We start from the raw sequence: 27,147 nt of genomic DNA, 5'->3' as shown, positions 1-27,147 counted from the left end.
ATTAACTGGAATAAACTCACTTCCATCCTCTGGTGCAGATCAATGTTCTCACTAAGAAGAAAGTTGACAAGGGATGTGTGGCCATTCCGGATTGCTATCTGTAAAACGCTGACATGGAGCTGCAAGAGACAGATGCAGAGGTAAGAGAGGAATGCCCATTACCATCCCACACACTCTCTGCTGTGTGTCGTACGGTAATGAAATAGAACAAAGAAATAGTTCAGCTTTAAAAGAGCAAGTCCAGTGTATTTCCAATTCTTTGGGCTCCAAAACAACTTCCACGGCAGTATCAGTGACCTTGAGGACATAGTTACAATGCACTGAATGTGTTTCCCCACAGAATCTATCAGCCCAATGTGATGGTGGTAGAGATGGGGAGGGGATAAGGTCAATGGAGTGGAGCCCTCAGGAATGAGATTCATGCCTTCAGAAGACAAGGCCAGAAGTCTACCTCGTTCCCGTTCTGCCACATGAGGACACAGCAACTAGGCTAGGCTAGATATGAGGGAAGCAGGAAGCCAACACTCACCACAGACCCTGATAACACCCTCTTCCCAGACTTCTACCCTCACCCCGAATTATGAGAATTAAATACTAGCTTTATGGTATTTTCTTATAGCAGCCGGACCTAAGACACTAAGTCATTATGCCTCAGGTAACTGTGGTTTGAATCCCTGCTTCCCTGCTCCAAATCCTTTCCTTGAGCCAAAATAGACTCGTTATTAGCCTCTGGAAATGTCTCAGTGGTTTCCTGCTTCTTGTCTCCTGTGCTCCTCATTCTCTGCTTTGCCATCGGTGGCTTTCAAACCTAGCGTTATTCCCACTTGGGTGAAGGTTTTCCTCACCATCCTTTATTCCAGTCCTCATCCACTTCTCACCCACTCTGCTTCTGAGGTGTCCTGCTGCTCCCTGGTACTCCAAGATCATCACTTAGTGCCTGGGCTGGATGGCACAGCCTGCCTTTGATTATCCTTCAACTCTCAACCAGCTAAGCACGGTCCCTTGCAATACTACCCACCAATGAACTCATTGCTGATTGATTGATTAGAAGATTGCCTCAAAGTATAGGCAGGCCTTGACAGCTTTCCCAAAGAGGAAACCACATGCCCGCTGCAATACGACGTTGCCTCTCCCTCATTTACAGATAGGTTTGTTTCTTCATTCCCTCGCAGTTGAGTGAACCCAAATTAACCAAGAAAATAGAACAGAAGTAAGTGTGCCATTTCCAGACAGGGCCCCAACCTAGCCTGGCAGCTTCTGTTCTCTGCCTCTTGCAATGCTGGCTCTTGTAAGACATCTACTTAGGAGCCAGCTGCCAGGCTCTAGGGCACAGCGAGGGGCATGTGTTGCTGCTCTGGTCAAGACACCCAGCTGAGATCGCCAACTGATAGCTGGCATCAACTGCCAGACATGTGAGTAGCCGCCTTGGACACCTCACCTATAAGGCAAATCTTCCAGGACCAAAATCCTGGCTGTCATTGGACTCTAATCATCACATAGCAGACCCAAAATAAGAATCTCTCAGCTTGAGTCCAGTCAACCCATCATGAAAGTTGCCAGAAATCCCTTTTGTTCAGCACAAATAATGCCAGGAAGCTATGAAAGAGGGATCAAATGTACATACACTTGATAATAAGAGCTACTCACAAAAGCTATGGCAGGGCTGGTGTGTTTGTGTATGTGTGTGTGTGTGTGTGTGTGTGTTAAGTGGTGGAGCACCTGCAGAGCAAGTGCAACACATTGAATTAAAGACCCAAAACCACACACACACACACACACACACACCACATACACACATATATACACACACAATAAACCTCTTCCAGAACCATAGCCTTGCACAAAGGCCACTGCAACTTTACACACACACACACACACAAATACTTCTGCAATGGCATTTGTCCAACACCTCTAATAATCCTTACAGCCAAAACAATGCTGTCTCAAAATATCTTAGGTAATCCTCCTCGGTTTTGCTTTAAAAACTTCCCCTGGCCTCAACTTATGTCCTGGGTAAGTACGCAGTTTACTATGACAAGCATAGTCTCACAGCATTGATAATTCCACCTAAACTTCATCTGTACAGACTCATTCTCTGTTCGTTATTGAGGCTGGCACCATAGAACCCTGAAAGCTAACAGCGCATTGTTGTTTTCAGCCACTAAGCTTTGGGTTAGTTTGTTATGAAGCAATAGGTCATGGGAACAGATACTAACAGGATGACATGGACTTCTCTGAACAGTTGAAACCTGCTTAAGCTGATGATAAACCCCTGTAGGACCTGGAAGATGGGGATTATCAAGCCTGGGCCTCTTTGTCTTCATCTACAAGAGCAGCATAACCACCTGCATTTGTTTCCTTTGCTGCTACAACAAATGTAGCAGCCTAATGCAAAGGTATTTTCTTCCAATTCTGGAGGTCAAGAAGTGTGAAATGGGTCACTCTGGACCAAAAATGAAAACAAGTGTTTGAAGGCCTATGTTCTGTCTGGGAGCTCTCAGGAGAATTTCTTTCAGTTTTCAGAAGCCACCTAAATTCTTTGGCTGAGAGCTCTTTTTCTGTGTCTAGACTGGAGGTATGGCTCAAGTGGTAGAGCTTCATTTGTGAATTGAAAAAGCCCAGGGGAGAAGGCCCTTAGTTTAAGATCTGGTAACAGCGCACACACATACACACACACACACACACACACACACACACACACACGCATGCATGCACCCTCTTTTTCTTTTTGTTTCCTTTTTCTTTTTCTTTTTTTTAATCAGTCATGAGCCTGAACTCTGGGCCTGGGTACTGTCCCTGAGCAATTCAGCTCAAGGTTAGCACTCTACCACTTGAGCCACAGCACCACTTCTGGCTTTTTCTGCTTATGTGGTGCTGAGGAATCAAACCCAGGGCCTCATGCCTACCAGGCAAGAACTCTAGCACTGAGCCACCTTCCCCGCCCTCTTTTGTTTTTTCTTAAACCATATGAATATTGAGAAGATAAATGAGTTACCAAATGTGTAATCATGAAAATCACTTTTTTCATTCTCAAGAAATTCTTGAATAGCAGTTATGAAAGACGCTCTCTGCTAAGAGAGTGGCAGGATATGTTGGTAAAGAAATTTAATATTAGATCTCTGAAATTACATTACAGTGAGGTAGTCAATCATTGATCCACAGACCAGTAAATCAGTAGCTTTAAAATAAATCTAGGTAATAGACACAGTGTTCAGGACCTCCAGGCTGTTTAAGACACAAAGAAATATATGAAAGCTAAAAATAATAACAATAGCAATTGCTGGTTCCAAGATAACCAAAAGAAAACCACAAAGTTGAAGTGAATAAATATTTAATTGACAGGTTCAGACTTTATTGATTGTTAAATGTAATGTTCATAAAATATCCATTCCATTTGTAAACTATTTGGAGATTTTTACCTCCTTCAAATTCCCAAGAATGTACATAGAGTAGTAAGAAATCAGAGGCAGGCTTAAGTTAGATGAAGTATATTTTAGCCAAATAACTGCTAAAGGAAAAATAATACAGTCTTTTAGAACAAATAAAAAGTATTTAACTGTGGGAGAATTTAAATGTATTTGATAAGCTATAAGGTAGGGCCTTCAGAAGCATGAGTTTTTCTTAATATCTACACAAGCCTCCACTCGATCCAGGCAGTTAATGAACCCTGAGAAGAGACTGTTATCCAAACTCTGTGCAGCCCTCCATCTAGCACAAGTGGAGGGAGCTTGCTACCAACCAAAGCCATAATCTTACTCTAACTCCCTCCTCAGAAATGACCCAACCATGTACCCTCTCAACAGAAAAAGAAGGTGACAGAAAAAGGACAAGAGAACACAAAAGCAACTTCCTGGAGACCAAGGGACGTCAATACCATCAGATGAAGCCTTCCCATGACCAGATGCATCACTCAGATAAAGATGTGAATGCAAAGCAAACTGCAGCATATCTGGTCCTGTGACTATGCTGCTGGCATCTCGCTTCACACTGCATGTTTACCTGGGGTCTTCTCTGGCCTACATAGGAACAAGTGTGTCCTGTAGTGGGGGCTGATGTTGTTGATCTAGGGAGTATGTCAATCAACTCATGCAGAAAATTCTAGAAAAAGTGTTACCAGTCAGATTTTCATTACTATAATAAGGTACTTGAGGCAAGCCAACTTATAAGGAAGAGGTTTACTGAGCTTGCCTTTATTGCAGCTGGAAGGCCAACCTCCTGGAACAGGCCTTGCGAGGGTCCCCTGGCTGTATTACATCATGGCAGGATCATATGTTTATCTCTGTCCATATGGTCACTCTCCCTCACCTTACACAGTCACCAGGCTACAATTCTGGGGACTCTAACTTAACAACCAAATCTAATTACTTCCTAAACTCCTTTAAGCAGCATGGTTGGATTAAGTTTCTACCCTTAATGCCATTAGCATGTTCTCATAAGCACAATGCTTATAAGAGCCAGATAACCATGCAGAAGTGAGGGGAGGTACAGAATCAGGGAGCGAACCTCAAACCTTCCCAGGGACTAGATGGAAACAGGATGGGGACCCCTTTGCAGCAACTGAAAAGCAGTATTGTTTGACAGTGTGAGCCTTCCATGGCTCTGCAAATGCTTAATTTTGTGTTTGTTCATTCCATTCATAACCCTGAAACTTCAGTGAGAACTAATCTACTGTCTTCATTTTCTATTCTCTCCCAAGGTCCTTGTCCATGTATAAACTCTAACATTATATCAACATTTATATTATTCTTTTTCAACCAATGGGTTTTTGTTTTGTTTTTTAGAATACTGGGGTTTTGAACTCAGGGCCTTGTGTTTGCTAAGTAGGTGTTCTATCACTTGAGCCATGCCCACAGCCTTTTAATCAGGGTCCTGTGATGAGTATTTTTATACTAGAATATCTTTTTAGTACTTATCATTTTGGGTTTTTTTTTCTGGTCATGGGGCCTGAACTCTGGGCCTGAGTGCTGTCCCTAGGCTCTTCAGCTCAAGGCTAGTGCTCTACTACTTGAGACACAGCACCATTTCTGGCTTTATTTTTGCTTATGTGGTGCTGAGGAATCGAACCCAGGGCCTCATGCATGCAAGGCAAGCCCTCTGCCACTGAGCCACCTTCCCAGCCCCAGTACTTATCATTCCAATGGCTATATAAGGTTGTAAGAGATAGATATGCTAAATGTTTATCTGGTCTTCTTCCACCATTCATTACACAAACAGGTTGTATCTAATTTCTTTGGCTATTGATGGTAACTTCTTCATCTAGTTCATTAGCTAGCTTTTCCTTCCTTTTATATTGTCCTTCTGTTATAATATACCATATATCATAAGTGAAAAGAAATGCATAGAGTCCTTTTCCAAAGGGTTGTACAGATGTCCATTCCCACCAACAAAATATATATACATATATACACACACATGTATTCTGTTTGGGCTTTAGTCTTGATTCTAGTGCTTTAATTTATATTTTTCGAAAAAAAGTTTATGCATTGTACTGACATAAAGATCTCCAAACTATCAGCAATTAAAATAAAAGCAAGGCACGATCAGCATATGTATACAGCATGGCACCATTCATGTGGTGTCTTGTGTGTATATGAGGGCATGTTTAGTCAAGTCACAGTTTCTGTATGAACACATGGAAATTCCTGGAAAATGAAATAAACTATGACTGATGTTCATTCCAAGGAGTGATATTGAGATGAGGGTTACAATGACACTATACCCTTAGTAATTATTCAAATTTTGTTATCATGAGTTATTTTCATCACACTTCCATATTAATTAGAATATATATATATATATATATAAATGGTAACTCACCTGAAAACAGGGCCATGACTGTTCTTAAAATCCAGACACCAGAATCATTCATGAGTTTGAATCCTTGCACTAACACTACTGAGTTATCTGATATTGGGTGAGTTCATTAATTTTTCAAGTTATAGTTTTCTGATCTAAAATAACATATACTACTACAGTCTTGAACATTTCAAAATTTTAGCTCCAAGACAAAATACAAAAGTATTCTTGAGTTTTCACAGGCAAACTTCAATTTTATTATTCTTATTAGTTATTATTATTTTTATTGGTATTATGAGGATGATGTACAGAGGGGTTACCATTTTATAAGTCAGGTAATAGATACATTTCTTTTTGGACACTTTAAAAAAAGTATCCAGTATGTCTACCACGTATAAGCAATTTGTGTACTAGTTGCTATGGAGAAACAAAGTAGAGTAAGAATGTCTGTGTGATAAGTACTTGTCCTATTTGCAAGTATAATAACTTCCAATTCTTTCTTCCTTCAATAAATTACTTTCGAGATGTTAATGGAAAATGTCAGAGGTAATGATTAACTCTTACCCAAAGCAGGATACATTTTAAGACTCATTCTATAAAAACCCAGTGAATGATCAATTGGAGACCAGCATTCCCCCAAGAGCCTTCTAAGGGACCCTCCCACTATGTGAGTGAAGCTGGCCCAGAGCACGTACTTTATTTGGCACATTCACATCACTTCCTGCTGCCAGTAGCTTTTTGCTGCATTCTTCATGACCTCCTTCCACAGCCAAAAAGAATGGTGTTTCTCCATTCTGACAAAAGGCAAAATAAGTTAAAATTAATTGCCTCTTGGCATGAAATGAGGTTGCTTTGAAAAACTGTGTGTTTTCTTTATATCTTTTGTCTATTACTTTTAATCATGGATAGCATTATTGAGCATCTGTGTGCCAATTTACACTGCCAAGAGCACATGCTTTGGCAATAATCATACAACAACCCTATAGGTTACAGTTAATGTTATCCTCACTTTACAGACAAGAAAACTAAACCTTGGCTGACAAATGGCAAAGCCCAGTACAAGTCCAGCTGTTTGGGTCAGAGCCTGTACACTTTACTCCATTATACTGCCTGCTTTCAGATTCTCCATCCACCATCTTTTCTTTATCTTTATTAAGCTCTTGAGCAAACATTTGTTTTACAAATTGTTTCCTATAGGAGAAAGATCCTGCCCACAAGGAGGTAAAAGACTATTAAGAAAGATAAAGTTGGAAATAAGGAATTATAATGCAGCATGAAACATAAAATATTAGAAGTACATTTGCACTAAATATGTTGCATATCATCTAAAAATAACATTAATTTTGTTTTTTAAAAAGTGATCTCTCATTTGTAAAAATGGTATTCTAGTTTCCTGAAAGCCACTAGAAACACTAATAGGGTAAAGTTAGTGTCTAGTATGGCCCAAACATGTAGGATATAGAATAGGATATAGAAATAACTGCTTCTCACACAGTAACTACTTCTTTCTCATGCAAACTCCTTTTCCCTAGAACTATAGAAAAATGCAGAATTTCTTCCCCACTCCCTATCATTTTCCTCCTGAACATGATTTTGCTATAAACCATTTTTAGTTCCATAAGGTTTTATTCAATTAATTAAATATGGAGAATCATGTTGACAGGGAGACAAGAACTTGGAACCAGTGTTCTCTGTCCAGTGGGAAGAAAAACAATATCACAAAAAGCTTTAACTTTCTGCCTGGGACAGCCTTCTATTTACAAAGGAATTTCTCCTCATATTCTATCTTCTCATTTTCCCAGAAAGAGGTAAACCCAAACAGAAAAAAAAAGCAAAAACTAAGTGAAAGAAAGGTCAGATGTGGTAGTACACCCCTGTAATCTCATGTACTTGGGAGTTGGAAAATGGGAGGATCACAATTTGAGACTCTTCTGGGCAAAAAGTTAGAGAGGCCCCATCTCAGCAAATAAGCTGCACTTGAGGTATATACTTGTAATCGCAGCCTAACTGACCATAAATGGGAAGATTGTAGTCTGAGGCTAGCTTGGACAAAAACATAACCCTATATAAAAAGTAGTCAAAAAGTATATGGTCTGTAGGTATGATTCAAGTGTTCGCATAATTGCCTATGTGGGAGGACCTGAGTTCAAATCCTAGTACCACCACCATTAAAAAAGGAAAGGAAAGGTTTTACCTCTTTAATATATCACAAATATAACACACATTCTTATCTTTGACCCAACAATCTAACTCTAAGAATAAGCCCAAAGAAAAGAGTGAGGATTCGGACTACAGTTCATATACAAAGAAGTACATGACAACATTCTCTCTAGTGAAGAAAAACTGCAACAAACTAAGTGTCCTAAGCAAAAAAATACTTAAATGAAATCTGGGTAGCCACTAAAAACATATATGCAGAGGAACACAAAGGAAACTTGAAGGGAAAATCAGGTGTATATATGATAATCCTGTCTATGGGGAAAAAACCACTCCATATTTATTTTTATTTATGTATTTATGTTTAATTTTTTAAACTAGAACTCTAAAATTTATGTTTCTAGAATGTTTTATATGTTTTATAATACATTAATTTAATTATAAATGCATGTAATAGGGACATGCTTGTATTTTATTCACTGATAAAAGTTTACTACCTGTCAGGCTCCAGTGGCTCATGCCTATAATCCTAGCTACTCTGGAGTCTGAGATCTAAGGATTGTGGTTTGAAGCCATCCTAGTCAGGAAAGTCTGTGAGACTCTCATCTCCAATTAAGAACCAGAAAAAAACTGAAGTGGCACTGTGGTTCAAAGTGATAGAGCACTAGCTTTGAGCAAAAAAGCTCAGGGACATCACTCAGGCCCTGAGTTCAAGTCCCATGACTGAACAAAAAAAAAGAGTTTACTATACCAAGACTGTTTCAGGATCAAGGCTCTTGAGCATGATCATGTGAACAACCCTTACTGATCTAGCATTAGCTTTTAATAGGACCAGAAACTTCCATGACTTGCAGATATTAGGACCTTATCCCCAAACATAATATCACTATGAGCTTTAGTTTGTGGCTTGACTCCAAAAGCTAATAGGTGGATGAAATCCCAGTGAACACACAAGTGTGGGAAAGTATGAAAACCCAGCAGAGAAAGCATGAATAAGCAAGATTTCAGTTCAATACTAAGACCACAAATCTTGGTTGTCTAGGGTATGAATGTTTCTGTCCCTCCAAAGTCCAAGCTGAAACATCAGCCCAGTGCAATAATGTTCAGTGGCGGGACCTAGACTATGAGGACTCCATCTCTGTGAATGGTAATGAGTTGGGGTGGGTCAGTTAGACACTTTTGCTATGTGAAGACACCACAAGAAGGTGCCATGTTGCAAGGAGACCACAGCATCTAGCAGCCTCTGAATCTGTGTTATCTTCATCTGGGACTTCCCAGCTTTCAGAACTGTGAGAAATGCATTTCTATGATTTATGAAATGGCTGGTCAAATATATTTTGTTAAGCCAGTCAGGGTGGATTTAGACAATCCTCATATTGATTTCTAAAGGCCAGCCACACTCAAGATTTGCCCTCAGGGCTGGGAAGTTGGCTCAGTGGTAGAGCGCTTGCCTTGCATCCCTGAGGCCCTGGGTTCAATTCCTCAGCACCACATAAGCTAAAAGAAAAAACCCGAAAGTGGCGCTGTGACTCAAGTGGTAGAGCGCTAGCCTTGAGCTGAAAGCTGAAGGACAGTGCCTAGGCCCAGAGTTCAGGCCCCACGACCAGACCCAAAAAAAAAAAAAAAAGATTTGCCCTCAGTGATTCTTGTTCTTTCCGCGTTTCTGTGGGTTGTTTTGTTCTGTTCTGTTTCCAGTAGGTGAATAAGTGAATGTGGATTAACCAGTGTAACACTGGAGTGTATTTGAAAGAAAAGGTAGGAATCTTTTAGTTTTATACCCTGTGGCACTAACATCTTTGTCTGCTCCCCATTCCTTTCTTGAAAGCTGTTGCTCTGTCCCTGCCAGTTAAGTCTCATGCCCAGCCAGAATAACCACTTCCACTTACCTCATTGGTCTCATTTACTTCTTGCCACTGAGTTAGCAGCACCTGCACAGCTGGACTGTGGCCATGCATGGCAGCCAGGTGCAAGGCGGTGTTTCCCTCCTGTTACAGAGACACACTCAATGTAGAATCCCCAGTGCTGAAAAGAGCATGTCCTTCCAACATCAGGGCTGCCACAGAGGTTCTGCAAGCTTTTTTACTTTGTTAAAGCTGCAGTCTAGAGTACAGGCCACATTATCCTCCCTCAGAGATGGTTTTTATACATTTTAAAATAAATTCTAAATAAAAAGACAAGGGGTTGGAACTAGTAAGAAGACAGAAAAAAAATCTTATGAACTAGGTGAAGTGGCTCACACTTGTAATCTTAGCTACTTGGAGAGCTGCAATTGGAAAGTCAATCAAGCAAAAAATTTAAGGTCAAAGCCACACAGCTCAAGATTAGTCCAGGCAAAAAAGTTCACAACCAATAAAAAGTAGGGCATAGTGTCAATTGCCTGTCATCCCAGCTACATGAGAAACATAAACACAACCTTGGACAGCCCAGGCAAAAAGCGAGATCCTATTTAAAAAATTAACAAAGCAAAGGGGCTAGAGGAATAGCACAAGTAGTAGAGTGCCTGCTAGTAAATGCAAGATACTGAGTTCAAATCCCAGTACCGTTACAGACACACACATACACACATACACAAACCATATCATTAGCTGTACCTTTGTTACCAATTTGCAGAAAGCAGGATAACAAAAGCAATTCCACTTTACTTATGTGAAAATAAACTAGCAAAAAAGTTCTGAAGGTAATTTTAGCAATATATCAACAGATTTGGAAGTATGCAGACCTCTTTGACCACTTCTAGAAAATTTTTCTATGGAAACCATAAAACACTCATAAAGATATGATGTTCTACTTTGGGAATTTTCCCTCCTTATGCTTTCTCAGCCTGCTTACCTAGGCTGGTGCTCTACCACTTGAGCCATACCTCCAACCTGGCTCTTTGCTGGTTATTTTGCAAATGGAATCTCAGAGACTTTATTTCCTGGGTTGGCTTCAAACCATGATCCCCTGGATCTCAGCCTCCTGACTAATTGGTATTATAGGCATAAGTAACTGACATCTGGCAAGATATAATTGGGTTTTTAAAAATCCAATGTAGTTTTAAAATTTTTATAAAATATTCTCTAAAATTTCCACTTAAATCTCAATAAAAGCAGGCACAAAATAGTGTGTCTCCAATCTCCTTTTCGAGACTGCCCACTCTCCTATTTTGGAGCATGGTTTTCCTTCTTTTAATAAACTTTATTATTTTTTATGTGTGTGTATGATTCTGGGGCCTGGGCACTGTCCCTGAGCTTTCTTTTCTCAAGGCTAGTGCTCTACCCCTTGAGCCACAGACCCACGTCTAGCTTTTTTGATGCTTAATTGGAGGTAAGAGTCTCTCAAACTTTCTTGCCTGGGCTGTCTTTGAACTAGGATCTCAGATCTCAGCCTCTGGAGTACCTAGGATTACAGGCATGAGCTACCAAGGCCAAGCTAAATTTTACTATTTTAAATAAACTTTGCTGTTACTTTCCCTACCAAAAATAAAGCTACCACCAGATCTAGACACCAATTACTACCTCTACATCAACTGCTCCTCCTCATTTCTCTTGTTCTCAGCAAGGAATCAAAATCCAACTCACCTTGTCCTTTTCTGAAGTTTGTAGATTAAGGAATATAAGTTTTTCTATCATTTCAACATGACCCTTCTCAGCTGCCAGAAGAAATGGTTTTCTTCCTCTCTGAAAATCAAATCACAAATTCAAGCACTGATCACACATTTATAGCAACAAAGCCAGACCACTGACAAAGATGGCAGAAATTGTGAGTGATGGTCACCCTAGATGCTCTTTCTGTCATAGCATTTCAGGTCCTCTTTAGGGGAAGAGTGGGACAATTCCTGACTTCAATCTAGATCCAGTTCTGCGTTGTCACCCAACTCCATGTCACTATGTAATCCATTTTATGGTGACAGGTACTATTCAGAAAAGGTGGTGCCAAGTGTCGGGAAGGAGCTACTCACAATCAGGTAACAAGATGCCAGTTCAAAGTGTGACCTTCTGCATGTACTCAATAGCTCTTTTGTTTCAGATCTGCTGAGAAGCTGCTATGTGCCAGACCTCTGTCTTGGGTACCTGTGATCACACTAATTGTTACTGACAAAAAAAATGTTTAAGGCTGGGTGCTGGTGGCTCATGCCTGTAATCTTAGCAACTCAGGAGACTGAGATCTGAGGATCACAGTTCAAAGCCAGCCCGGGCAGGAAAGTCTCTGAGACTTTTATCTCTAATAAACCACCAGAAAACCAAAAGTGGCACTGTAGCTTAAGTGGTAGAGCAGAGTTGAGGGACAGCACCCAGGCCCAGAGTTCAAGCCCCGTTACCAACAACAAAAAAAAATGTTTAAAACATTTTACCACTAGCTCACATGTCCTCAGTAATTGGAGCAAAAGGGTAGAGGACATGTTGAAATCAAATTAAAAAATCTACAGCAGGGGTTGGGAAGGTGGCTCAGCAGTAGCACGCTTGCCTTGCATGCATAAGGACCTGAGTTCAATTCCTCAGCACCATATAAACAAGAAGAAAAAGCCGGAAGTGGCGTCATGGCTCAAGTGGTAGAGCGCTAGGCTTGAGCTGAAGGCTGAGGGACAGTGCGCAGGCCCAGAGTTCAGGCCCCACGACCGCCCCCCCACAAAAAAAAGTCTAAAAAAAAAAATCTACAGCATGCCCCTCAGTAGATGAATGGATCAAGAAAATGTGGTATATATACACAATGGAATTCTATGCCTCCATCAGAAAGAATGACATTGCCCCATTTGTTAGGAAATGGAAAAACTTGGAAAAAATTATATTAAGTGAAGTAAGCCAGGCCCAAAGAAACGTAGGTCCCATGGTTTCCCTTATTTGTAATATCTAGTATATGTATGAGTCAAGCGGAAAAGGTCAGATAATGTGATGTCAGGAAAATGAACCCTTAGATGTGTATTTTAATGTTTTTTTTCTTTCATGCATGTGTTTCTAACACATTTATAAGATTATCTCTTTGTTGCTTTGTATGTCCCTCCTCCACAGTGTAACCCCTGCTTTCACTATATTTGATGTCAGTATAACTTGTGGAGGAGATGGGAAAAAACCAGTTGTTTAAGGATACAGGTGGACCTGTTGCAACAATGAGAAGTACAAGTTGTCATGTCGAAAACGAGCTTTACAACGTTGGTGCGGGGGGGGGGGGGGGGGGGGGGGGGGGGAGGGGAGGAGAAGGATTGGGATTAGGGGGGGAGGGGGGAGGCTGGGAAGGGATGTGAAGGATAAACAAAGGAGGAGGCTGCAATGCTTGGTAAGAAATGTACGCATTATCCTGCCCATGTAACTGTAACTCCTCTGTACAGTATGTTCACAAATAAAATTAAATTAAATTTAAAAAAAAAAAAAATCTACAGCAATCAGTCCTACATTGGTTCCACAACCATGCATGTGTGGAAACTTGAGAAACAAACTGACACCAGAAAAATTCACACAATTCATTGTTCTTAGACCACTGTTCCTGGAAACATTGCCAATGAAATCTGCATCTGCAGCCCTTCTAAGTGTAAAAGCCTGCCTCTTCCTCATTCTCGTGAAATCAGTATAAAAGGGAAAAGGGGAAAAATGGACTGGCCAGACTCACAGTTTTCCACTTGCAAATTACATAACTATTGAAGGGTTAACTCTAGTCTTGGGCTATTTGGAAATGACAGCCTGAACACTATAGTATCTGCATATCTGCGGATATCTGCATATCTGTTGACAATAGATTAAAGCTTTGGGTAAACAAATCATAAAAAGGGGAGAAAAGAGACACTTGGCTATATACCAGATGAAAATGATTGGTGAAAATCATTCATACACATAGAGATAGATAAACAGTATAGCCCAGAGGAAAAATACACTGCTGCCCTAAAGAAGCTCAGAATCACAGGGAAGGGGTCGGGGGGAGTGGGGGGGGGGACACATGAGCAGATACTCACAGAGCCCTGTAGTAACTGAGTGCTGGTAATGTATGGGACACATGACTCAGCATGATTGTGTGTTTGTGCATAGGAAGAAAACAAGAAATATGGAAGGTGGGCTTTGAGGCTTTCCCTGGAGAAAAGGGCACCCATTAACTGATTTGTATCCACAGTTTTTCCTAAGTCCTCAGTCCATTTCATGCAGCCATGAATTCTAAACTCCTACCTCTTCTACCGCTACATGCTACACCAAGCCAATCACAGTCACTGTGGGAATTTTTTTTCCTGGCACATTCTAATTTTTTTTTTTTTTTTTTTAGCGCCATGAGCTAAATTGCCCGCAGCCCTTCTTGCTGCGTGGTCAGAAGGGTCTGCCTAAGAACAAAGCTAACATGGTGGAAAGCAGAGCTGAAAAGTAAAAAGAGATAGAGAGCTCTGACCACATCATTTGAGTTCATAGTTCAAATATGCCTAAGGCCACTCATGCCTTTGTATGAATAGCTACTCTGTCATTCAATGAGCCAACAAATTCTTTTTTCTTTCCTTAAAATAGATTGAGTTGGGTTTCAGTGTTAGTCAGACCTTTCCATTGCATGACAAATGCCTGAGATTAAACAACTTAAAAGGAGGAAAGATTCATTTCAACTCACTGATTCATGGGCAGATTGCTTCATTGTTTTTAGGCATGTGGCAAGGTAGAAACATTGTAGAGGGAGAGCCAAGTGAAGCAGAGCTGTTCACCTCATGGCAACCAGGAAGTAAGGAAGAATAAAAGAAGGGGCCAGGGCCAAAACATATCCTTCAAAGGTATACCTAGAGACCCACTTCCTCCACCAGGCCTCACCTTCCACAGTTCCACCACCTCCTCACACTCTACTCAAATTTTGAATCCATTATTAAGTATTGACTACTAATCACTGCTAATCTAAACTTCTCTAGAAATGCCCTAACAGCTACCCGCTGGGTGTGCACTTACAAATCACCAATGTCTCTCAATCCAGTCAGATGGCCAGTCAAAACTATCCATGACAGAATCTGTCACTGATGACTAGAGGGCTTCTTTATAGCAACTGGGCTATGCCACAGAATTATGAAAGTGACTTCAATGTGCAGGAAGGGTTCTTTCCAGACTCAGCTAAGCAATTACAGTCCATCTGTAGCTCCCACAAATCCAAACACCATGCACCAATTAAGGCCTCCTTCATCAGAAACCATGTTGCTTAGTAACTCAGTTAATAGTCTACTTTTTTCTAGCCTGCAAGGACACAGAAGTAGAAAGTTAACCAAAGTTTAAATTCTCCTGTGGCAGGTGGAGGGGCTTTGTTAGTTCTTTGCTCATAGAGACCATAAATAATACAGAGCCATGTTGTGCTCTAGAGTGGGAAGTGTTGCTTTTGGTTTTATGTTTACCTTTATTGTCGCAACAGCTCTTGGGTTCTCCTTTGAAGAACGCCCACACATCCACACAGGCACCCAGCTATTTCATGTATTTAGTGCTGTTGATTGACGAGTGTGATTACCTGACTGCCTCCTGTCACATGAAGCAACCACAAAATCCACGCTAGTCATAGTGGTGGTTTAGTACTCAGCATAGGATGCAGAGAGCCAAACAGAATTGCTCCTGAAATGCATTTATAAACAATTGATAAAAAGAGAATTTTTCCCATAAATTGAGTTCTGTAAGGATATAATCTGGAAGCCACTAATAGCCATCTTTCCCTCCATAAGAACAGTGTATATCTATGGATAATGCCAGTACAAAAACAGCTAAGCATTTGTGGAAAGAAAAAGGGCATGATCCAGCCTGAAGGCCAGAAGATGCACCCTCAAACACTTTACTTTGAAGTTAATAAATAACCTTTATGTCTTAATGTAGCTTAAGATGGATATTTGGTCCTTGTAACAGAAAGAATCCTAATACATATTAGTTTGTGGAATACATTAGTCCATTTTTAACTATTATAGTGACATATTAAAAAGTAAGGAACTTTACTCAGAGAAGAAGTTTATTTTGACTCACAGTTGCACAGGTGCAAAGTCTATGGGGCCTCTTCTGCCAAAGGTCTTCTTGCTAATAGACCCAAGGCAGTATAGGGGTCATAGAACCGAGTGTGTGTCTCTCTCTCCCTCAGCTTAGAAATCCACCAGAATTTGATCATGGGCTCCACCCTAATTATCTTATCTATCTTGATCTTTTCCCCAGAACTCCACCTCTAAACCACATAGTTCGGTTAAGATCTGCCTTCTTAATTCCATTAATCTGTGGTAATGATGATTCAACTCCCGCTTACGTTTGAGGTCAAGTCCATATTCAAACCATAGCAGGGACAAAGATAACTAGAAGGCTCAGAGCTTCTTTCTTTTAGCCTTGGTTGCTACAAAGTTTTGACTCTCTACTAGCTAAACGAAGTGATAAGGGACCACCCCAAGGAAAAGCTAACACATGGGAGGATCTGGAAATAAGACTGCAGTGAACCTCAGAACTCTCCAAGAAAAGAGCTATGACTTTGAACTTTGGATGCCCTTTAAAACTGTTATCATGAAGAAAAAAATGTACAAGCCAACTTACTCAGAGTACAAATATTTAAAGTAATCTATATCTTATAAACATACCAAAAACTAGCACAGAATAAGATGAGGAAGAAAGTAAAATGAACTATAAATGTTTTCTCTTATGTAAACATGTTTACAAAGTAACAACAGGAATTTCAAGGGTATATGTGGTCTCTTAACATACAGTTTGTTGTCATGTCTTATTGTTTTTAAACCATGAAACCCATTTTCATTATGTTTAAATGGGCCTCATCCAATGCAGTCTCATAGGACCCCTTCCCTTTATTTGGGAGGCAGATTTTTCCAGCCAGGAAGAGAATTGAAGCCTCAAGTTTCAGACCTGGGAGAGATCACCATGCTTTCCTCGTTCTGGATCCTAGACCTTTCCTAATTAACCACCATAAGGAGGATCCAGGACTCTTGTTCTTGTTCTTTTATCTTTTTTTAACTTATAGTGTTTTTAACTTTGTGTGTTTTTAACTTTGTATATTTTAACTTGCTGAATTTAAAATTATCGTATGTAACTAAAGTCTGAGGGATTAAAACTGTTTATTGTAAAGTATTTTTTTTTATTTTTAGGAATACTGCCAAGGTTAATTTATAAAATGTAATAACATCAAATTCAGCCAAAAAAAAATTCCAAAGACAGCCAGTAAGTGAATATCTGTTAGTGAGCACTTAACAAAACCCAGCTCTTTGCTAAGTATTTTACAGTCATTACCTCATGCAAGCATCCCAGCCATGGCTGCTCCAGTCTCTATGAAGGAATGGAGTTAGGGCTGGTGTCTAAATGGAAGGGCATTGTTCATTGGCTCACCATCTCACTTGCATAGATACTTTGCTTATTATCAAGAAAATGTTAATCATTTCTATCAAAGAAAAGATATTGGATGATAATAATAAATTTATGTGTGGCATGTGTGCCTGTGAGTATGGGGGAGGGGGGAAGGGAGGAGAGAGAGAGAGAAAGAGAAACAGAGAATTTCCCCACATGCCCTTGGTGCTACCAGAACGGAAGTCACTTTTCTTATTGTCCTTGTGGAGATGGAAACATGGAGGCTGTCAGCAGCAGTTGGAAAACTTGCTGATATGATAGCCATGCCCAGAACACAGTCCAGGCCGGCCTGACTCCAAGCTGTAACCATACAGCCATATGCAAAGGAAGTAAAAGAAGTATATAGACATCATTTGAAAATAAAGCAGTTTTTGCTAGTTATTTTAAGAATAAAGTCAAGAAAAAATGCACAAACTCTTTAGAAGAGTTGAAATGAAGTGAATAGTATTGATCACATCTAGAGAAATGTTTATGGAGAAATGTGTAATGTCACAAGGTGGGCACCTGTGGCTCATACCTGTAATCCTAGCTACTCAGGAGGCTGAGATCTGAGGATTGCTATTCAAACCCTGCCCAGGCAGGAAAGTCTGTAAGAGTCCAATCTCCAATTAACCACCAAAAAGCTGGAAATATAGTTATGGATGGAGTGGTAGAATGCTAGCCTTGAGCAAAAAAGCTCAGAACAGCTCCCAGGCTCTGAGTTCAAGCCCCCCAGGGCACACGTGCGTGTGCATGCACACATGCACGCATACACACACACACACACATACAGTAGTTTCACAGAAAAACGTAAGACCAATTCATAATGTATATTCAACTGCTGAGAAACTGCAATGTCAATTGCACTAAGGATGCTACTCGGAACAATGGCAAAGGGAGATGCTCCAGGGAAAACACAGTCCCAACACCTGGGCAATGTCCATTGTCATCTGAGAAGAGAGTCAGGACAGCATGATAACTAGTGTTAAGACAGATAATGGGTATTAGGCCTCAAATCCTGGAGTAGTCATTTTTCTAGTTGAGATTATAGACCAGGTATTTAGCTTCTACTGACCTTAGCTTTTACTAAAAATGGACAAACTACTGTCTACTTTATTAGATCGTTGCAAGGATTCATGAAGCCTTTCGCTCATTCACATTGTAGAGCATTTGAATGGGCAAAGCCCAGGACTCTTGCTCTATAGAAATAGCTTTCCTCTGTACCAAGCACATTAATAAATGAAGTGGTAGCTGGTGTTATATTTCCAAAAAGAAGGAATGTAAGCCAATATATCAAATCTACATTCTCTTCCATGACTGATTACTAAACAGCTTCATGTGAAATGCATTCTAAAAATAATAGATATAGTGGAATAAAAAAAAAAAGAAAAGAGGGTAGATAGTGCCCACTCCCTGGCCAAGGTGAGGGAGTAAACTGTAAGAGGGTCTTTGATGCTTCTGCTACACTTCCTGTCCACCCTACACACGTGGGTCAGTGCCTCCACCACCACCAATCCACATCTGTTCCTTGGTCTCTGCCACAGTCCCAGCTGCTGACACAAGCCGGTTCTGGCTGGGCTTGCTGCTTTGGCAGCTGCACCAGGAATAGGAGGAAAGTGGAAGTTGAGAGTGTATGTAGGATCTGCTCCCACTGCAAACTCACCTCATCTGGCAGGTTCAAGTCCTTCAGGTGCAGGTCTTGGATGAGGTATTCTACAATGTTCACATTATTGTTCAGGGCTGCAAAGTGAAGAGCATTCATTCCATCCTGAAGATAGCCAGAGAGGAGGAGACTCTTTCACTGTAACACAGAACTTCCCTCTCCTGCACTGAGAGCTCATGTTCAGGTGGGACCCACATACCTACCTGATTCTTGGCTCTCTGGTCTGCTCCAGCTTTAACTAGCATGAGCATGATCTCAAAGCTTCCAGACCAGGCTGCAAGGTGAATTACAGTCAAGCCATGCTTCCCAAGGAGAAAGAAGGAAAGAAACTATTAGATAGATGTGTCACAGCATGCTAGCTAAGTTAACACAGGCCTTGCAAATACTAGGCTGTGAAAATTAAGAAAAAGAGAGATAATTTAGTACACAGAAAATGGAATATTTCAGTTCTATGGAGAAATAAGTATACTTAATAAGTAATGCAGCCCTAAAAAAAATGAGATGCTGTATTACACTGTACACACAAAGTAAACAATCAATACATTAGGGTGAAAGTCAGACTATAATGTGCACTCTCTTAATTCAATTATAAAAGGAAAGATAGAATATAAACTCAATAAACAAATGACACCTTAAAATATTAATAAAGACAAATGGTGATTCTTTAATATATGAAGTGCTTTCACAAATCAAGAAAGAAACAATAGGAAAATGCATATGTAAAAGTATTCTTTTAATGCATTAGAAGAAATGAAAAACATTATTGTCTAAACAAGCTGGTAACATTTACTTAAAGATAAAATACACCACTAACCTAAACCTGTGGGAATCTATGCTATAAAAATAAACTTTTCAGTGGCTGAAATTAGGAAATCAACTCCATTTGTAATAGCCCCACAAAAAATAAAATACCTAGGAATTAACTTAACTAAAGAAGTGAAGGACCTCTATGATGAAAACTTTAAAATCTTGAAAAAGGAAATCAACACAGAACTAAAAAATGGCAAAGCCTCCCATGCTCCTGGATTGAAAAGATTAACATCGTGAAAATGGCAATACTTCCCAAGGCTATCTACAAATTCAACGCAATACCTATCCAAATTCCAACCTCATTCTTCAAGGAAATAGAAGAGGCAATCCAAAAATTCATATGGAACAATAAAAGACCCCGAATAGCAAAAATGCTCCTCAACGGAAAGAACACTGCTGGAGGAATATCAATACCAAATTTCAAACTCTACTATAAAGCCATAGTAATCAAAACAGCTTGGTATTGGCATAAGAACAGACCTCAGGACCAATGGAATAGAATTGAAAACCCAGAAATGAACCTACAGACCTATAGCCATCTAATCTTCGATAAGGGAGCTAAAACAATAGAATGGAAGAAAGACAGCCTCTTCAGTAAATGGTGCTGGCAAAATTGGTGAACTACATGTAGAAAACTAAAGCTAGATCCTTATATATCACCCTGCACCAGAATCAACTCCAAATGGATCAAAGACCTTGAAGTCAAAGCAGACACTCTGAAAACATTACAGGATGGAATAGGAGAAACCCTAGGTCTCCTTGGCTCAGGCCGAAATTTTCTGAATAGAGACCCAGAAACACAACAAATCAAAGAAAGGTTGGACAAATGGGAATGCATAAAGTTGCAGAGCTTCTGCAGGGCAAATGACATAGCTAGCAAGATCAATAGAAAGCCCACAGATTAGGAGAAGATCTTTACTAGCCATACAACGGACAAGGGTCTCATATCTAAAATATACCTGGAACTCAAAAAATTAAACCCCCCAACAACAAATCCTCAAAGAAACAACTGCCCAATAAGTGGGCGAAAGACTTAAAGAGAAACTTCTCTGAAGAAGAAAGAAGGATGGCCAATAGACACATGAAGAAATGTTCAACATCCCTAGCCATAAAAGAAATGCAAATCAAAACAACATTGAGATATCACCTCACCCCAGTTAGAACGGCAAAAATCAAGAACTCTAACAACAACAGATGCTGGATGGGATGTGGACAGAAAGGAACCTTACTTCATTGTTGGTGGGAATGTAAACTTGTTCAACCACTTTGGAAAGCAGTATGGAGGTTCCTCAAAAGACTTTACATAGAACTCCCCTATGACCAAGCAATCCCACTTTTGGGCATTTACCCTAATGTTTACAAACAAGACCACACTAAAGCTACCAGCACAACAATGTTTATTGCAGCACTATTTACCATAGCTAAGATATGGAACCAACCCAGATGCCCCTCAGTAGATGAATGGATCAAGAAAATGTGGTATATATACACAATGGAATTCTATGCCTCCATCAGAAAGAATGACATTGCCCCATTTGTTAGGAAATGGAAAAACTTGGAAAAAATTATATTAAGTGAAGTAAGCCAGGCCCAAAGAAACATAGGTCCCATGGTTTCCCTTATTTGCAATATCTAGTATATGTATGAGTCAAGCGGAAAAGGTCAGATAATGTGATGTCAGGAAAATGAACCCTTAGATACATATTTTAATGTTTTTTTCTTTCATGCATGTGTTTCTAACGCATTTATAAGATTATCTCTTTGTTGCTTTGTATGTCCCTCCCCCACAGTATAACCTCTGCTTTCACTATATTTGATGTCAGTATAACTTGTGGAGGAGATGGGGGAAAACCAGTTGTTTAAGGATACAGGTGGACCTGTTGCAACAATGAGAAGTACAAAATGTCATGTCAAAACCAGCTTTACAATGTCGGAGTGGGGGGGGGGAGGGGGGGTATGATTGGGTGGGGGGGAGGGGGGAGGGTGGGAAGGGAGGTGAAGGGTAAACAAAGGAGGAGGCTGCAATGCTTGGTAAGAAATGTACGCATTATCCTGCCCATGTAATTGTAACCCCTCTGTACAGTATGTTCACAAATAAAATAATATAAAATTAAAAAATAAATAAATAAACTTTTCAGGACCTGGTGTTATACACATACACATACACACACACACACACACACACACACACACACACACAAAACGAACAATTGTGACACTGAAAATTAGAAAGAAGATACTTACCTATCCATATGGGCATACTGTAAATTATAAATTATATCATACATGATGATTAAAAATACTGAATTAGGACTTTTAACAATCAACTTGAAAAGATTTCTACAAGATCCACCAACTATGGGAAATAGATGGAGAGATAATATAATCCTATTTTTATAAAATTTGCAATGAACAAAAACTCCATCTACATATGTTATATTTACATCTATACACAAGTGGGTTGTTAAAGGATAGATGTAGGAGTGATTATATGGAATATAGAAAAAACACAGAAATAAACACACAAACATCTCAGGATGTAGTGTAGTCACTGAAGAAAGGAAAGATACAATAAGCCAAAGAAAGCAAAAAACGAAAAGTTATATAAAGGATCCCATTTGTATAGAAGCTTGCTAATTTGTATAGAAGCTTGCTAAACAAAGTAATACAGATGTGTGCACTTTGTAGGCACGTGTGTGCATAAAGCAGTTAGACTGAAGAGAGCCCCTGACCCTGCCAGGCTTTCCTGACCTGTAGAACTGCTGTGAGTAGTTGTATGGTGAATTATAAACTGAATCAGCCAGCAGTTAGCCTTGGATATTTCAGAAAGGGGGGAATGAGAGACAAGGAAGCTAGAAAATCTGATAGGTGTCATCAGCCTCGGGGAGATAGCTATTACACATTATCTACATTCTGTGCACACTATTTCAGGATCAAACAGAACTGACCTCAACCTCTAGTCACTTTCTATCACTTTCCTGTACTGTGATGCTACCCAACTTGGTCTCTCAGCTTCTTGTTTCTTAGCTGCAAAGTCTGTGCATCTCATTCTGTTTCTTTTTCCCTGTTGAACAGTAATCCATTACTTTGTAGGAGCCCCTGCCTGAAGCAAGCTCTCTCACTACATTATATTTGCCTTTCCTGATTGGCTACAGTTTTAACTCAGCAAACCTGTTTGTTAGATGCATACCATTTGAGGACATAAGACAGACATTTCTGTTTGTAAAGTATGTAAGACCTTGAGTGTTCATTTGGGCTATGTAGAAATTCTCTTATTCTTCAAAGAGTTCAGGTATGGAAAGTAAAAAAGAAAGTCCCAGATTGTTACAGCATAGTTCTAAATCGGTAGATTTCTTTTTCATCTCAGTTGGAGATGATTTTGTTTTCAAGGGACATTTTCAAAGGTCTTGAGACATTCGATAAATCACGACTGTACGCTGATTTTGGCAGTGAACAGGTAGAGGCCAGGGATGCTGCTCAACAGTCTACTATGTACAAAGCAGCTCTGAATGTCAATACTGTCACTTCTGAGAAAGCCTGCTTGAAATGTACACAGCTGTCACCATATACTGGGAGCTCATTTGTCTATTTAAAATTGCAACATGAAGAAAGCTCTGAATCTCTGCACAAGGAACAATGATGTATGATGACTTATGTTCTTCCAAGAAAATATACAGCCTCTTAATTTAGGCTTCCCTACAAAATCAGGGTCCCAGGCTCAATAGTATGAATCTGGTTTTATATATGGCCATGAAAGAGCAGAAATATTTGGGACAGGTAATAACAAATCACATTCTGATAGCATTTCTATTGTCCCCTCCCCCTTACAGGTCATTCCCAATTTTGAAACAATCAACATTGAAAACATAGATTACAGAAATATGGAGACTGGGAGTACAAGCATCAAATAAACTAGTCACTGAAACCGCAAATTCCAAGTGGAGCCATTGTTTCTCAGAGGCAGTGAATCACTGCTCACAGATGTAAATTTCCCTAGAAGAACCTCTATATAACCCAATCTCCTGCTATGAAACACTCATGTCTAGAGCTGCAAAAGAGTATATGTCCTGGATTCCACTCACAGCTGGCTCACATAGTGTAAAGTAAAAACTGCTGACAGTCACTGAGAAACTGATCCCATTGCCAGGATGGCTACAAGGTACCCTGGGAACACTTTCATCGGAGGTACTTCTCAGAGAAGCAGCCCTGAGAACAGATGCTTGTCCTTTTCCTCTGAGCATCCCCTGAACTCTGACCAAAGGCTTCAGTCTTTGTTCATACCTAGTGTAAGAGTACTCATACACTGTGAAGAGTAATCTTCATCTAGTCTACCTCCTCAAAAGACTACCTGCCTTGAACTTGAAGGTGCTCTACAATGCTTTTGATCCTGAGCACACAATGCCTTGTATTGTACTCTTCATCTCTTACACTTCTCAGATGGATAGTAGGACCTGCCTAGTCCAGACTATATTCATACCATTATATCTCATAGGTCATTTGGCAATCTTTTCAGCTTGCGTGTGTGTTCACATGTAAGTACTGGGGCTTAAACTTAGGGCCTCGTGCTTCTATTTGTTTTTCCCTCACACATTTGGTTTTTTAGTACACTACCGTTAAGTCCATTCCCACTTCCAGCTTTTTGCTGGTTAATTGGAGTTATGTGAATTTTTCTGCCTGGACTGGTTTGGAACCTTGAGCGTCAGATCTCAGCCTTCCAGGTAGCTAGGATTATAGGCATGAGCCACAGGCACTTAGCTGGTTTTGGTTTTAATGAGACAGGGTTTCACTATGTAGGCTGGGGGAGTGGAGGGCAAACTGGTACATACAAACTTGGCAAAAGTTTCATCCTTCATTGCCCCCTCTCTTCTTCTCTCTCTCTCTCTCCCTCCCTCCCTCCCTCCCTCCCTCCCTCTCTCTCTTTCTCTCTCTCTCTCCCTCTCTCTCCCCCTTCTTTCCTTCCCTCCATCTTCCCTTCTTGTGAGGCATTAGAAATTGAACCCAGGACCTTGCACATGTTAGGATGTTAGGCAAGTGTTCAACCACCAAACTACATCCCTAGGCTTATCTGGGAATCTTCTAGAATCCCAGGCTGTGATCCAAAGACTCTGAGTACCTGCAATTCTAGTGAGCTCGCTGGTGAGGCTTATGTTTCATTTTTCAGAACCACACTTACTTTTTCCTTGGTTTTTTTATTTTTTGTGACATAGACTGAAGATTTAACTGGACAGAAGTTCTTGGTATCCAAAGTATGGTTCTGAAGAGCTGGTATGGTGGTTCGTGCCTATAATCACAACACTCAGGAGCTTGAGGCAGGAGAATGGTGAGTTTGAGGTAAGCCTGGGGTATTAGGAAGAGATATTCCAAGCTATCCTGACCATATAACAGCCTTCTTGCTCACCAATGCCAGACCAAAAAATTAGAAAGAGATGTGTCCCAATGATAAACTGCTACCATTACATCTATACCTTATCCAGTTGTCAACAAAATGCCTGGCCTTTCCTTGCAAGGAGTTCCAGTCCAGACAGAAAACAGACCATCTCTGTGAGAATCTTCTGAAATTTTAAGAACCATGGTCTATGGAATTAAGAACCAACAACTTTCCAATAAGGCTATCATGGCCTTCTGTAACCAGGTTAACATAGGTTAGGTCTCTCTAGCTGGTTTGTGTTAAATGAAGTTTGCAAAGAAGGAGGAAGTCCTTCTTTGTAGGTAGGTTTTGATATCTAGGCAAAAAGTTAAGCTAAGCTGTAGCTATTTAGCTAAGTGTGCTTTCTTTAGAACCACATGTGTTAGGTTCAAATATGGTCTCTCCGATGTGTCCCAATCCTTTCCTTAAATATGTGTTTTGGGAGTATGTTTTGTATTCATCTCTTCTTTTGTATACTGGGGATTATAATACTTTTGTCACAAGGTTGGTTGGGATAGGGCACTAAATATCAATCCTTATAGTTTTTACCTAGTACATAATAAGTATTTAATAGGCTTTCTTTATTATTGTAATCCAAAGGGAAAAAATCAAAGTTTAAAGTCCCTGGGGCTAGTTAGCTTTTGTATTCTATGTGCCAGATTATACTCTGAACAGCTATCTAGTATTACAAATGAAAACTATTGACCAGAAGGTGAGTATGGGAAAATAGAAGCCCAAGTCCCGAAGAGAAGAGTAACCAATTCAGCCACCAAGTGTACCTAATGCACAATATGTATATTCTCTAAAGAGACCTTCAAAAGTATGCTGTCCACAGAGATACTGAGTGTGGATATGAAGGAAAGATCTCTAGAGTGATCAGATTCTCCCTGTGTGTTCATCATGCTCCACCTTGTTCTTCTTATTGCTTACCTTATCAGCAACATCCACTCTGGCCTTGTGGCTCAGCAAGAAATCCACGGCAGAGAGATTATTTCCCCCTACTGCAAAATGCAGAGCTGTACGGTTCATCTGAGGAAACATAATTTGTTTGTATCTTTATATATCTGATTCTTATTGAGGTTTTCCAGGAGTCCTGCTTCTTGAATAGTCCTAAGTTCCTAGTGAGTATTTACAATTTGGTTATTTAGCTCTACTTTTTGCTTTTCCCACTCAAAGTTGTGAGAATTGTGTCCAGCAGAATATTTATAATGGATGACAACAAAGATTTGGCAATCCCCTGAATAATATGTCTCAGAATGAAACATTAAAAAAAAAAGAATGAAGTCAGGCACCGGTGGCTCATGCCTGTAATCTTAGCTACTCAGGAGGCTGAGATCATGGTTCAAGCTAACCCAGGCAAGAAAGCTCGTGAGACTCTAATCTCCAATAAAATCACTCAGAAAACTGGAAGTGGTGCTGTGGCTCAACTGGGAGAGCGCTAGCCTTGAGCTGAAGAGCTGAGGGACAGCGCCCAGGCCCAGAGTTCAAGCCCCATGACTTACCACCCCCCCAAAAAAAGAATGGGACTCATTGCATAACCAGCCACATAGCCATTTAACAGATTGCATTCCAATAGTAAACTTGTACTTTTCCTTATGTACACTCATTAATAATGATCACATTTGTTCTATCTAAAATAAAGCTGGTCAGCTTTCCACAGCTGTGACAAAATACCAGAGATAATTTATAAGGCTTCCAGAAATTTCAGCCCATAATAGTTTGGCTCTATTGTTTTGGGGACTGTGGGGAGATGTATGGCATCAGTGACTTGAGTCCTTCCAGTAGGCCCAACCTCTTTAAGGTTTAACCACCTCCAACTAGTGCCACAGGCATGTGACCAGGTCATCAACACATGACTTCAAGTGAACAGTTAAGATCTAAATCATAGTAGAATATATTGATAATTCATAGCAAGAAAGTTCCTAAAGATCCAATCCATTCATTTTCTTTCTGAAGTTTTCTCTATTGTAAGTTACACTGAAAGAAATATGTAAGGTCTGCTCCTGGACGGCGAGCAGACTCCACCCTCCGCGCAGCAAAGT

The 27,147-nt window shown here is 40.1% G+C and overlaps 1 protein-coding gene across 1 annotated transcript in view; it reads right to left on the bottom strand.

Moving 5' to 3' along the window:
- Ankdd1b (ankyrin repeat and death domain containing 1B) overlaps positions 1-27,147 on the bottom strand; it is a 58,825-nt gene that overhangs the window by 20,303 nt on the left and 11,375 nt on the right. Inside the window, exons 3-9 of the mRNA XM_042690717.1 lie at positions 26,036-26,134; positions 19,092-19,190; positions 18,889-18,993; positions 11,514-11,612; positions 9,840-9,938; positions 6,492-6,590; positions 21-119 (exon numbers count right to left, since the gene is read on the bottom strand). Coding sequence (XP_042546651.1) covers positions 21-119; positions 6,492-6,590; positions 9,840-9,938; positions 11,514-11,612; positions 18,889-18,993; positions 19,092-19,190; positions 26,036-26,134 — 699 coding nt within the window. The remainder of the gene's footprint in view (positions 1-20; positions 120-6,491; positions 6,591-9,839; positions 9,939-11,513; positions 11,613-18,888; positions 18,994-19,091; positions 19,191-26,035; positions 26,135-27,147) is intronic.

This window comes from Dipodomys spectabilis, unplaced genomic scaffold (assembly GCF_019054845.1).
Source record: "Dipodomys spectabilis isolate Male_0828 unplaced genomic scaffold, ASM1905484v1 ptg000140l, whole genome shotgun sequence".
Classification (NCBI taxonomy): domain Eukaryota; kingdom Metazoa; phylum Chordata; class Mammalia; order Rodentia; family Heteromyidae; genus Dipodomys; species Dipodomys spectabilis.
This window is presented reverse-complemented; position numbering and strand designations above follow the sequence as displayed.